The sequence below is a fragment of the Tamandua tetradactyla genome, chromosome 12 (assembly GCF_023851605.1).
Source record: "Tamandua tetradactyla isolate mTamTet1 chromosome 12, mTamTet1.pri, whole genome shotgun sequence".
Classification (NCBI taxonomy): Eukaryota; Metazoa; Chordata; class Mammalia; order Pilosa; family Myrmecophagidae; genus Tamandua; species Tamandua tetradactyla.
This window is the reverse complement of record NC_135338.1, coordinates 532525-545610: the sequence shown is the minus strand read 5'-3', so window position 1 is coordinate 545610 and position 13086 is coordinate 532525. Positions and strand designations below refer to the sequence as shown.

Genomic DNA, 13086 nt, shown 5'->3' with positions numbered 1-13086 from the left:
GGTGCTTGGAAGAACTCTCCAGTGAAACCATCTAAACCTGGAAATTTCTTTTTGACAGTTTTAAAGTTGTAAATTCAATTTTCTTAGTAGCTATAGGGCTTTTCAAATTATCTGTTTTATATTGGGTGAGCTATGGTAGTTAGTGAATTTTCAAGTATTGATCCATGTCATCTAAGTTGTGAAATTTATATGTGTAGAGTTGTTTGTAGTATTCCATTATTATCCATTTGATATCCAAAGGGTCTGTAGTGATATTCCCTGTTTCATTCCTGATACTGGTAATTTGTGTCTTCCCTCTTTTTTGCTTTGTCAGTCTAACTATGGGTCTGTCAATTTTATTGATATTTTTAAAGAATCAACTCTGTGTTTCATTGATTTTCTCTGTTGTTTTTCTGTTCTCAATTTCACTGATTGTTTTTACTTATTATTTCCTTCTTTCTGCTTGCTTTGGGTTTATTCTGCATTTTTTTTTCTAGGTTCTTGATGTGGGAGCTTAGATTATTGTTTTCAGACTTTTCCTGTTTTCTAATATACGCATTTAGTGCTACCAGTTTCCCTCTCAGCACTATTTTAGCTTTGCCCCACAGTTTTGATGTGCTGCATATACATGGCATAATGCATGTAGTCTATCTTGAAATTTTTATGAAACCTTGAAAATGTGTATTCTGTTGTTGGATGGAGTGTTGTGTAAATATTGATTAGACTCTATTGAATGTTGCTGTTGTTAGGTTCTTCTGTATCCTTGCTGATTTTCTATCTAGTTCTATCAAATATTAAGAGTGTTGAAGTTTCCAAGTATAATTCTGAATTTCTCCATTTCTCCCTTCAGTTTTTGCTTCACATATTTTGCAGCTTTATGTGCATACACATGTAGGATTGCTATATCATCTTGGGGGAATTGATCCTTTTTTTTATTTCTTTTAACTTTTTTTATTAATTAAAAAAAATTAAACAAAACATTAAGATATCATTCCATTCTACATATACAATCAGTAATTCTTAATATCATCACATAGTTGCATATTCATCATTTCTTAGAACATTTGCATCGATTTAGAAAAAGAAATAAAAAGACAACAGAAAAAGAAATAAAACGATAACAGAGAAAAAAAAGATTATACATACCATACCCCTTACCCCTTGCTTTCATTTACCACTAGCATTTCAAACTAAATTGATTTTAACATTTGTTCCCCCTATTATTTATTTTTATTCCATGTGTTCTACTCTTCTGTTGATATAGTAGCTAAAAGGAGCATCAGACACAAGGTTTTCACATTCACAGAGTCTCATTGTGAAAGCTATATCATTGCTCAATCATCCTCAAGAAACGTGGCTACTGGAACACAGCTCTACATTTTCAGGCAGTTCCCTCCAGCCTCTCCGCTACATTTTGAACAACAAGGTGATATCTACTTAATGCGTAAGAATAACCTCCAGGATAATCTCTCAACTCTGTTTGGAATCTCTTAGCCATTGACACTTAGTCTCATTTCACTCTTCCCCCTTTGGTCGAGAAGGTTCTCTCAATCCCTTGATGTTAATTCTCAGCTCATTCTAGGGTTTTTCTCAGTCCCTTGATGCTGAGTCTCAGCTCATTCCGGGATCTCTGTCCCACATTGCCAGGAAGGTCCACACCCCTGGGAGTCATGCCCCACGCAGAGAGGGGAGGGTGGTGAGACTGCTCATCATGTTGGCTGGAGAGAGAGGCCACATCTGAGCAACAAAAGAGGCTCTCTTGGGGGTGACTCTTAGGCCTAAATTTTAAGTAGACTTGACCTATCCTTTGTGGGGTTATGTTTCATATGAACAAACCCCAAGACTGGGGGCTCAGCCTATAGCTTTGGTTGTCCACACTGCTTGTGAGAAGATCAAGAATTCAACTTGGGGAAGTTGAATTTCTCCCCACTCTCACCATTCCCCGAAGCGGGCTTGCAAATATTTTTCCAGTCATGGATCAAATCACTCTGGGATTCATCGGGGCATCACTCTGGACAAACCAACAAAATCTCATGTCCTACCTGAGATTCCAAGTACTTATGACATTCAATCAAACTATCTATATGAGTTATATTAGGAAATGCTTTAGTCAAAATATAAATTTTGTAACAAACATTTTTTGCTTTAGTCTCACACATAAGGTGACATTTTAACGTATTAATTATCATCTTTTTTCAGCACCCTGCAATAATGACATTCCTTTGTTTTTCCTCATGCAAAAACATTTTTAAAATTTGTACATTGTACATTTCACTATTATTATACACTCTAGGGATTCCTAGATTATACCATCTCAATCTTTACCATCTATCTTTCTTTCTAATTTCATTTATGTCCCCAGCCCTCCTCCCTCTATCATTCTCACGTGCAGCTTCATTCAGTGTTTTAACATAATTACATTACAGTTAGGTAGTATTGTGCTGTCAATTTCTGAGTTTTTATATTCAGTCCTGTTGCACAATCTGTATCCCTTCAGCTCCAATTACCCAATATCTCACCCTATTTCTATCTCCTGATGGTCTCTGTTACCAAGAAAATATTCCAAGTTTATTTATTAATGTCAGCTCATATCAGTGAGACCATACAGTATTTGTCCTTTTGTTTCTGGCTAATCACACTCAGCATAATGTCCTTAAGGTCCATTCATGTTGTTACATACTTCATAACTTTATTCTGTCTTACAGCTGCATAATATTCCATCTTATGTAAATGTCACAGTTTAGTCAACTGTCTGTTGATGGACATTTTGGCATTTCCATCTCTTGGTAATTGTTAATAATGCTGCTATAAACATTGGTGTATAAATGTCCATTTGTGTCCATGGCCTTGTGTCCTTTGAGTAGAGACAGCATATAGATGGGTCCTGTTTTTTAATCCATTCTGCCAGACTATGTCTTTTGATTGGAGAGTTTAATCCATTAACATTCAGTGTTATTACTGCATGGGTAGTACTTTCTTCTACTATTTTGCCTTCTGGATTTTATAAGTCATATCTAATTTTCCTTCTTTTTGCCTTTACTCATAGTCTTCCTTTCTACACTCTTTTCCACATCTCTCTCTTCTGCCTTCGTATCTGTCTCTAGTGTTCCCTTTAGTATTTCTTGCAGAGCTGGTCTCTTGGTCACAAATTCTCTCAGTGACTTTTTGTCTGAAAATGTTTTAATTTCTCCCTCATTTTTGAAGGACAGTTTTGCTGGATATAGAATTCTTGGTTGGCAGTTTTTCTCTTTTAATAATTTAAATATATTATCCCACTGTCTTCTCGCCTCCATGGTTTCTGCTGAGAAATCTGCATATAGTCTTATTGGGCTTCCCTTGTATGTGATGGATTGCTTTTCTCTTGCTGCTTTCAAGATCCTCTCTTTCTCTTGACCTCTGACATTCTGATTAGTAAGTCTTGGAGTATGTCTATTTGGATCTATTCTCTTTGGGGTATGCTGCACTTCTTGGATCTGTAATTTTAAGTCTTTCATAAGAGTTGGAAAATTTTCAGTGATAATTTCCTCCATTAGTTTTTCTCCTCCTTTTCCCTTCTCTTCTCCTTCTGGGACACCCGCAACACGTATATTTCTGCGCTTCATCTTGTCTTTCAATTCCCTGAGTCCCTCTCATATTTTTCCATTTTTTTCCTATAGTTTCTGTTTCTTGTCGGATTTCAGATGTTCCATCCTCCAGTTTTGAAATCCTATGTTCTGTCTCTCGAAATCTGCCATTGTAGGTTTCCATTGTTTTTTTCATCTCTTCTACTGTGTCTTTCATTCCCATAAGTTCTGTGATTTGTTTTTTCAGACTTTCAGTTTCTTCTTTTTGTTCTTTCCTTGCCTTCTTTATATCCTCCCTCAATTCATTGATTTGGTTTTTGATGAGGTTTTCCATGTCTGTTCGTGCATTCTGAATTAATTGTTTCAGCTCCTGTATGTCATTTGAATTGTTGGTTTGTTCCTTTGACTGGGCCATATCTTCAATTTTCCTAGTGTGATTTGTTATTTTTTGGTGGCGTCTAGGCATTTAATTACCTTAATTAGTTTATTCTGGAGATTGCTTTCACTTCTTTTATCTAGAGTTTTCTTGCTGGATGAATTTGTTGTCTATCTGTTCTTTGACATTCTGGTCAGCTTTATCTGGACCTTTAGCTTAAGTTTTGTTTAACAGAGGAGAGTTTTTCAGTTCTTGTTTTCTTGTTTCTTGCTCTGCTTGTGTGGTGCCTTTCCCCCCACACACACTTAGGAGGGTCTACTTAGATATTATAGACCTCAGCCAGATTTTCCCACCAAACTGGCCTCCTATCAGGAGGAAAGAGTCACCTGTGTCGGTTTTCCCTGAGGGTGAGACCCAGCAGGTTGAAAGACTTTCCTGTGAAGTCTCTGGACTCTGTTTTTCTTATCCTCCCCTGTGTGTGTGGCTTGTCTGACTGCAGGTCCCAGCAGCATAGGATGATGTGGTATCTTTAACTTTGGCAGACTCTCCCTGCCGGGGGCGTGGTGGAGACAGAGGAGAAGTTGTAGGCTGGTTTTAATGGCTTCAAATCACCAAGCCCTGGTGTCTGAATCCCTTGATGGAGGGATTCCACCTGGGTTGGGCTTCACCCCTCCCCTGGGGAAGGCACAGGCCCCAAACAAGCCCCCAAAAGAGCTCACTTCTGCCTATGCCTGGGGCAGTTGCAGCCTGAAAAGTCCTGCCGCTTTATCCAGAGGCAGTCAAGCCTTTGTAGATACACAGCCACAAAAACCTGTGTTTCCTTCTTTTTTTTTTTCACCCTTTTTCTGTCAGTCCTGCCCCCTTGGCGCCGGGGCAAAAATGAACAATCTCCGCTTTGATCAGGTTCACCTAAGCTGGGGGCCTATTTTTAGTAGTCCGAATTTGTTAATTAGTTCCACAATTCGCGTTTGATTGTGCCCAGTCCCTACTGCTGATAAAGTCCTTTCCTTTCCCCTCTGGGAAGTGACCTGTGGGGGAGGGGCGCTGGCCGCCGCAGCTTTGGGAACTCACGGTTCTGGGGGTGCTCGCAGCCGGTCCAGCTGGTCCAGACTGGGGTACGCTGTGTGTCCGGTCACTGACGTGGCCCCAGGAGCTGTTCTGTACTGTTTCTGGTTATGTAGTAGTTGTTCTGGAGGATGAACTAAAATGCTTACGTTGTTAAGTCACCATCTTGACCCGGAAGTGCCTGAATTGATCCTTTTAATGAATATAATGTGCCTCTCTATCTTTGGTAATTTTCTTTGATCTGAAGTTTACTTTATTTGATACTAATGTAGCCATTCCTGAGTTCTCTTAGATAATTCTATTCCTTTACTTTCAGCTTGCTTTTACTGTTATATTTGAAGTGAGATTTTGTAGACAGCATATAGTTGCATCATATTTTCAATTCACTCTGCCAATCTCTATATTTCAGTTTGTATATTTAGACCATTTACACTTAATATAAATTTTGATAGATTAGGCTTAATCCTGCCTTTTGTTTTGTTCTTCTGTTAATTCTCTTTTATTTATCTGCTTTCTTGTGGATTATTTGAATATTATTTTTTAGGTTGCATTTTTCATATTGATCGTATTTTAAGAATATCTTTTCATATAGCTTTTCTGGGGGGAGGTTGGTTAGATAGGACAGTACCTAGGCATAGTGTGTCACAGTCTACTGGTGTCATCATTTTTCTAGTTCAAGTGAAAGATAGAAGCCACACCTTCCTTTACATCTCTTTACTCTCCTCAGTTTATGATGTAATTGTCTTAAAATTTTCCTCTACATATGTTTATCACCAAATCAGAAAATTACAATTTTTGCTTCAGTACTTGTACGTAATTTAGAAGACTCAAGAAGTTCTTTCTTTCTTCCTGATTGTCCAGGACACCTTCTGTGATCATTTCCTTTATGTTCAGAAAACCTCCTAAGTCAGTTTTTTAGGGTAGGTCTGCTGGGAATAGTTTCTCTGTTTTCCTTCATCCAAGAATATCTTGAATTCTCCTTCATTTCTAAGTATACTTTCCCTGGATATAAGATTCTCAGTTGGCATTTCTTTCTTTTTAGCATTTGAAAATGTGCCTTTTTCTTTTAACATCTTTGGTTTCTGATGAGAAATCTTTTGTCATTCTAATTAAGAAATAAAGTGTCCTTTCTCTGACTACTTTCAAGAATCTTTGTATGTTTTTAGTTTTCAGAAGTTTGACTGTGTCTTAGTGTAGATTTCTTTGGTTTTGTCCTGTCTGGAGTCCACTCAGCTTCTTGAATCTGTTGGTTTATTTTATTTTATTTTTTTGGCCAAATTTGAGAAGTTTCAGCCATTATTTCTTTGAGTACTTTTTCAGCCCCACTCTCCTTCTCTTCTCATCTGGGACTCTGATGACATGTTAGATCTTTTTTTTTTTTTTGTAGTCCTTCAGATTCCTGAGCTTGTCTTTTTTTTTTTTTTTTTTTTTTTTTTTGTCTTGTTATCCTATTTTTCAGAGTGGGCAGTTTCTATTGTTTTATCTTCAAATTCACTTATTATTTCCTCTGTTTCTTCCATTTTGCTATTGAGCTCATCCACTGAGTTTTTATTTCAGTTATTATATTTTCAATTCTAACATTTACTTATAACCAAAACTTGGTTGTTTTTTCATAACTTCTCTTTCTTTACTGGTACTTTCTATTTCTTTGCTGGGGCTATCTTTTTTAACATGGACAGGCACCAAGAATCGAACCCAGGTTTCCAGCTTGGCAAGTGAGAACTCTGCCAGCTGAGCCACCATGGCCTGCCCTATCTATTTTTTATTATTTGTTTAAAACACATTTGAGGATGGTGCAATGATGTCTCAGTGGCAGAATTCTCGCCTGCGGATTGAATTCCTGGTGCCTGCCCATGCAAAAAATAAAATAAAATAAACACATTTGAACTAGCTCATAGTTCACAGAAGAATTTTTATGCTCACTTCACAGCTTGAAAATCTGTCAGGTAATCCAGTATCTCAATTATCTTGGTGCTGGCATCTATTGATTATATTCTTTCATTTAGTTGAGTTCTTCATGGTTCTTGGTATGACAAGAGATTTCCTTTTGAAATGTGGTTATTTTGCTTAATATGTTTTGAGATTCTAGATTTTATTTAATTCTTTTTAGCTTTCAGTGACACTGTCTGAGCAGGGGAATGCTTGTTGCCACCTTATTACTGCCAGGTGGAGGTAGAAGTTCAGTTTCTCTGCTCAACCCTTGTTTAAACCCAAGGGGGCCTCCTTATTATGACAGGGTGAGGGTGAGAATGCTGGCTTCCCAGTAGGCTTCCAGTGATAGCCCTTGCCAGCTGCCCTATTGCTGCTTCCCAAGTGTCCTCCACTGCCCCCATGAAGGAGAGTGCCTTGTACCTGCCCAGTGGGGTTGGAAGTCGCAGCTTTCTACTGGCTTTCACCCTGGGCTTCCTTTAAAGCCTGGTGATGGTGAAAGTCTGGGCTCCTTACTTTGCTGACATGGGTGGTGAGGATTGGACACAGTTTTTCTGTATTATTTGGCTGAAGTTAGCAATTATTTTCTAAATGTTTTCTGTCTTGTCAGACTGGCTCTTTCCTTGTCTAGAAAAAACAGGTTTTTATTTGGGAGTTTTTCATGTAAACTCAACCTGGGATATCAGAGGCAGAGAAAAAACCTGCAGATCTAATTACTATATTCTTTGGGAGCTGATAATTGTTATGAATTCTTGTGTGAATAAATTAAGTGAAACATTAAAATTACATTAGTTAAACCCAACTTTTATTTTGTAACTTAAGGCCATTGGTCTTTTGATAAAGAAAAATTTCACTTTCCATGTTAGAACTGATAGTAGATTTGGAGTCATGGAAGATTAAACTAGAAGTAATATTAAAAATGTTTTAGTTGTTTGTCTGTTTTTATTCAATGAGCCCTCAGGTTCTTAGCCAATACAAAGATGTTTCCTTCTAAGGTAATCTTGGAAGTGTCTTTTTTTTACTTTGATTGGAGGTGTGATTTTTTCTTTGCTTGTTTTAGAATCTTATTTCACTTTGTCAAGAAACATGGTTTTAAAATGTTAAAATAAATTTATATTGAAATGCTGATGATCAGTGAGGGGGAGGGGTGGGGGTATGGTATGTATGAATTTTTTTCTGTTTTCTTTTTATTTCTTTTTCTTAATAGAGGCAAGTGTTCCAAGAAATGATCATGATGGTGAATATGTAACTATGTGATGGTAGTGTGAACTACTGATTATATATGTAGAACAGAATAATCAAAAGTTACAAATGTTTGCATTTGTTTGGTGTGTTTTGGTACTTAAAAAAAATTTTCTTTTAATTAAAAAAAGGAAACATGGCTTTAGATCATTATAAATATTTTATTGTGCAAAGTGGGAAGAAATTTGCATCTAGGCTTTACATTGTATCAGATAGAAGTCTAGAAATTTCCACTAAAAAAGTGCAACAATAAAAACCTGTTTTAAAGAATAAATGTAAGAAATTGTTCTTTGTTATGAAATTGTTTTAAAACTGAACAGCCAACCCCAACCAGAACCATTCCTGCCAATCCTAAAGAACACCTGGGGTGTTTATAAGATTCTACAAAGGTTCCAGGCACTAGAGTAACTTTCCAGAAACCTGCAACCTCCAGATGGGTCCCTGGTCCAGATAAGTCCTGAAACCTACAGGGCCCAGCCTCTCCAGAACATCAACTAGTTCCATCTCCCTACCCCGTATTATCAACAGCCCCTTCCAATGTGAAAAAGTTAGAATGGACATAGCCCAGATACCCCTAAAGAGTGGGATAAAGATCAGAGGTGATGGTGGAGTTGTACAGAGAAGGTAGGGTTTAACAAATGAGAATGATTGCTGAATTATTATATTGATATTTCTTTTAATCTCTAGTATCTTAAAGCAGCCAGAAGTAAAAATCTAAAATTGTGGAATTGTAACCCATACCAAACTCTGAAATCGATTCTACATCTAAGTATTACAGTGTGCTTTGAAATGTATTGCTTTTTTGTATTTTTGTTATTTTTCATAAGAAAAAAAAATTTCTCCAGTGTTTTGGAGCAGCTAGAAGAAAAAATCTGAAATAGTGGAATGGTGACCCATAGCAAATTCTAAAATCTGTTCTGTAACTGCTTGTTGAAGTATACTTTGAAAATCATTGCTCTTTCATGTGGGAGACCCAGGTTCAATTCCCAAACCATGCACCTTCCCCCCCCAAAAATGACCAAAAAAGCAATCATTGCTTTTTTCCTTTTCTTTGCATCTATGTTATATTTAACAATAAAAAATGTTTTAAAAAAAAACTGAACGGCCAATTATAAAACTGTGGTTCTTATCAGTTTGTTTATATCAGTATGCCAAAAACACGTTTCATATCTTTTTTACAGATTGAAATTGTCAAAGAAGAATTTAATGAACATTTAGAAGACGTAGACAAGATAAACCAGATCTGCAAAAACCTGCAATTCCATCTAAATAAAATGAGGACCTTTGAAGAGCCCCCTTTTGAGAAAGAGGCTAATATTATCGTGGATAGATGGCTTGACGTATGTGATAGTTTAATTGACTGAAATTTCTGTCTGTTTTATTGCAATTAAACTGATCTTTCTGCATGTATCTTTAGTGTTTGTATCTAATTCCAAAATGTTAATCATTCAGACAACATAAGATTTATGATTAGGAAGTAATCTCACCCCCAGAGTTAGACACTACTCACAAATCTTGTAGATATATAAATACACACTCATTTTATTTGACATTGATTAATTTATAACACACTCATGTAGGACCTTGATGTCACATATTTATTTACTTAACACATTTTTGGCCAAGTAGTGCAGGGTATTTTTATAATCAATTACAGATAAAGGATTTGTCTGTATTTACCTTCACCTTGGTTTTAAAAGAACATGTTTTTATTGTGCTTTAGAAATTAGGAAGTCTAATGCTTTCACTTGCATAAAGCTGTGGAAAATCAGCTAAAATGTTTTTTCCTTTTGGAGATGAAAGTGCTACATGATAGGCTAAAGGCAAAATCTTTTTTTGGCGAATAAAGCAAATCATTTAGCCAGTAATGGTAAGCTGAAATTTTAAGTCATGTTTACCTGCAACAATGTTATTCATACTTTTTATCTCTAAATATATTATTTCTATCTTTTAATTATGGTAGATAAATGAGAAGACAGAAGAATACTATGAGAATCTTGGTCGAGCTCTAGCTTTGTGGGACAAACTTTTTAACTTAAAAAATGTCATTGATGAGTGGACTGAAAAAGTCCTTCGAAAAGTTGAATTACATCATGTGACTGAAGATGAAAGAGAAAGGTTGAAGGTAATGTAACAGAGAGAAAATATATGCTCATATTGAATTTGATTTCTTGGAATAGGGTAGATAAATCACAAGGACATTTCTTTCTCTTTATCATATATCATCCATGGAGATGCTAGCAGGTCTTCTTAACGCAGAGTCCACAGATACTCAAGGGATTTCATGAATAAATGACCTTGGATGGTGTTCTACTTTGCTAGCTGCCAGAATGCAATATACCAGAAACAGAATGGCTTTTAAAAAGGGTTATTTAATAAGTTGCTAGTTTACAGTTCTAAGGCCGAGAAAATGTCCTGATTACAACAAGTCTATAGAAATGTCCAATCTAAGGCATCCAGGGAAAGATACCTTGGTTCAAGAAGGCCGATGAAGTTCAGGGTTTCTCTCTCAAGTGAGAAGGCACGTGGTGAACACAGTCACAATTTCTCCTTCAGCTGGAAGGGCACATAGCAAGCACAGTGTCATCTGCTAGCTTTCTCTCCTGGCTTCCTGTTTCATGAAGCTCTCTGGGAGGCGTTTTCCTTTTTCATCTCCAAAGGTCGCTGGCTTGGGGCTCTCTGCTTCTCGTGGCTATGTCGTTCTTCTCAGCTGTCTCAGAATCTCTTATTCTCCAGAATGTTTTCTCTTTTATAGGACTTCGGTAAACCAATCGAGACCCACCCAAATGGGTGGAGACGCGCCTCTACCTAATCCAGCTTAACAACCACTCTTGATTAACTCACATCTCCAGGGAGATGATCTCATTACAGTTTCCAACATACAGTGCTGAGTAGGGGTTGGAAGAAGTGGCTGCCTTTACAAAACGGGATTGGGATTAAAACATGGTTTTTCTAGAGTGTATACATAATTTCAAACCAGCACAGCTGGGGAAAAAAAAATTATGTCTTTCTTTTCACAAATGTTTAACTAAAATGTAACATGTCTTTCATTTATGAACATAGGTGACAAGCAGCATGAGCATTATATGTGACTTTGTTACTAAAAGAAATCGTATATATTTTTGGATCATAATTCAATTGTTAGAACTATTACCCTTGTCGCTGCTTTAAAATGATGGTGTTTAGTCGTCTATTGCTAGGTCTTATTATTTAAGGTATAATAGAGAAACAAATATAGTATTAAATATAGTATTATATTACAAATTGTTCATTTTTTATTTTGACAATTGCAGCTTGGTTTAATAGTTTTCCTTTGCAGTCCTAATTTATTTTATGTTTTAATTTTCAAACAGCAATCTGACAAGGGGTCCATAGACTTCTCCATATTGCTAAATAGGTTCTTGGTACAGAAAAGATGACGAACTCCTAGCAGAGGCGCCAGCAGAATGCAGAATTGTTCCGTGATTGTCAGTCTAGACCTCAGGGGTTAGCGAGCTCTTTCCTAAAGGGCCAGAAAGTAAATAACTTTTAGGCCCACGACCCCATTGGGTCTTTATTACGCTACCTGCCCCTGCCGTCGCAGCATGAAAGCAGTCACAGAAAATAGTAACACATATGACTATAGGCGGGTTCCAAAGCCCTGTATTTATAAAAACAGCCTGCCAGCCTGCAGTTTGTAGTTTTCCAACCCATGATCTATGCCGTGATGACAGGAAACCTCATTCATAATTTCACTTAGGCGGTCATTCACAACAACCATAAATAACACAAGGTTGAGTATCAACATTGTTATGGACCTTCCAAAGTCTAGTTTTTTAAACTGCAAGCATAGGTTTTGGAATTTGGAAAGAGTCGAAGTTATCATTTTTAATTCTAGGGAGAATGATTTCTAATTGCTTACTTGCATATTATTAGTCTGGATGATTAAAAAATTGCCATTGTAGTAGGTCAGAAAATAGCCAAATGCTGGTTCAAATCTGGCTCAAGATAATATAAACATGTTATCTGTGGGGATGGAGGGGTGAAGGCTTCACAGTGTGCCAGGGCTACTGCTTCAAACCTCATATTTTACTAATTCTTCCTATTTTATTCACTTCTTATTTCACATATCCGTTCTTCTGCATTTGGAGAAAAGTTCTCAAAATGAGTGGAGATTTCTCAATTTTCTGGGTATATAATGATAGTTACGAAGTGAAAGTATGATTTTTGTAAGTATAGATGAATCATTACTGAGTCTCTTAAGTTTGTCCTGAAATACAGGATATTTAAAGATCTGAAGTTAAGGTTTGCGAACTAGTAGTTTATGAGCCAGATTCTACCAAAGGGTGTGTGTGTTTGTGGTGACACCGTTTTTGTATACAGGTCTATAAAGTTAAATGCCTTTAAGCAAGGCATGCGTTCTCATTTAGCACAGGTCTCGCCTCTCTCTATTGCTTATAGCCAAATGCTTCAGTCCAACATAACTTTTGCCTGAACCCTGAAGACACTTGGATTTCTAACCCCCGGAATGCTATCAAAAAATAACTGATAATGGAGAGAGTTCACATAGTCGAGGGGCTACTCTTTTACGCAAGCTTCAGGTAGACCTTGCTACCTACATAACCTGCCAACCCCCAACCAGGACCAGTCCAGCCAATCCTAAAGAACACTTAGGACAATACATGATTCCACAAGGGTCCCAGGTACTAGAGTAACTTTCCAGAAACCTACAACCTCCAGATGGGTCCCTGGTCCAGATAAGTACTGAAATGCAGAGGGTCCAGCCTCTCCAGAACATCAGATAGTTCCATTCCCTAGCCATATTAGTGACAGACCCTTCCAGTATGAGAAATTTAGAATTGCCATGGCCCAAACACCCATAAAGAGAGGGATGGAAAGATCAAAGGTGATGGTGGAGTTATACAGAGAAGGTAGGATTTAACAAATGACTAT

At 37.1% G+C, this 13086-nt stretch overlaps 1 protein-coding gene across 8 annotated transcripts in view; it reads left to right on the top strand.

The window, feature by feature from the left end:
- Positions 1-13086, top strand: part of SYNE2 (spectrin repeat containing nuclear envelope protein 2) — a 384031-nt gene that overhangs the window by 165026 nt on the left and 205919 nt on the right. For all 8 annotated transcript variants that reach the window (XM_077122415.1, XM_077122416.1, XM_077122418.1 and 5 more), the window contains 2 exons: positions 9336-9494; positions 10118-10279. In XM_077122415.1, the coding sequence (XP_076978530.1) occupies positions 9336-9494; positions 10118-10279 (321 nt within the window). The remainder of the gene's footprint in view (positions 1-9335; positions 9495-10117; positions 10280-13086) is intronic.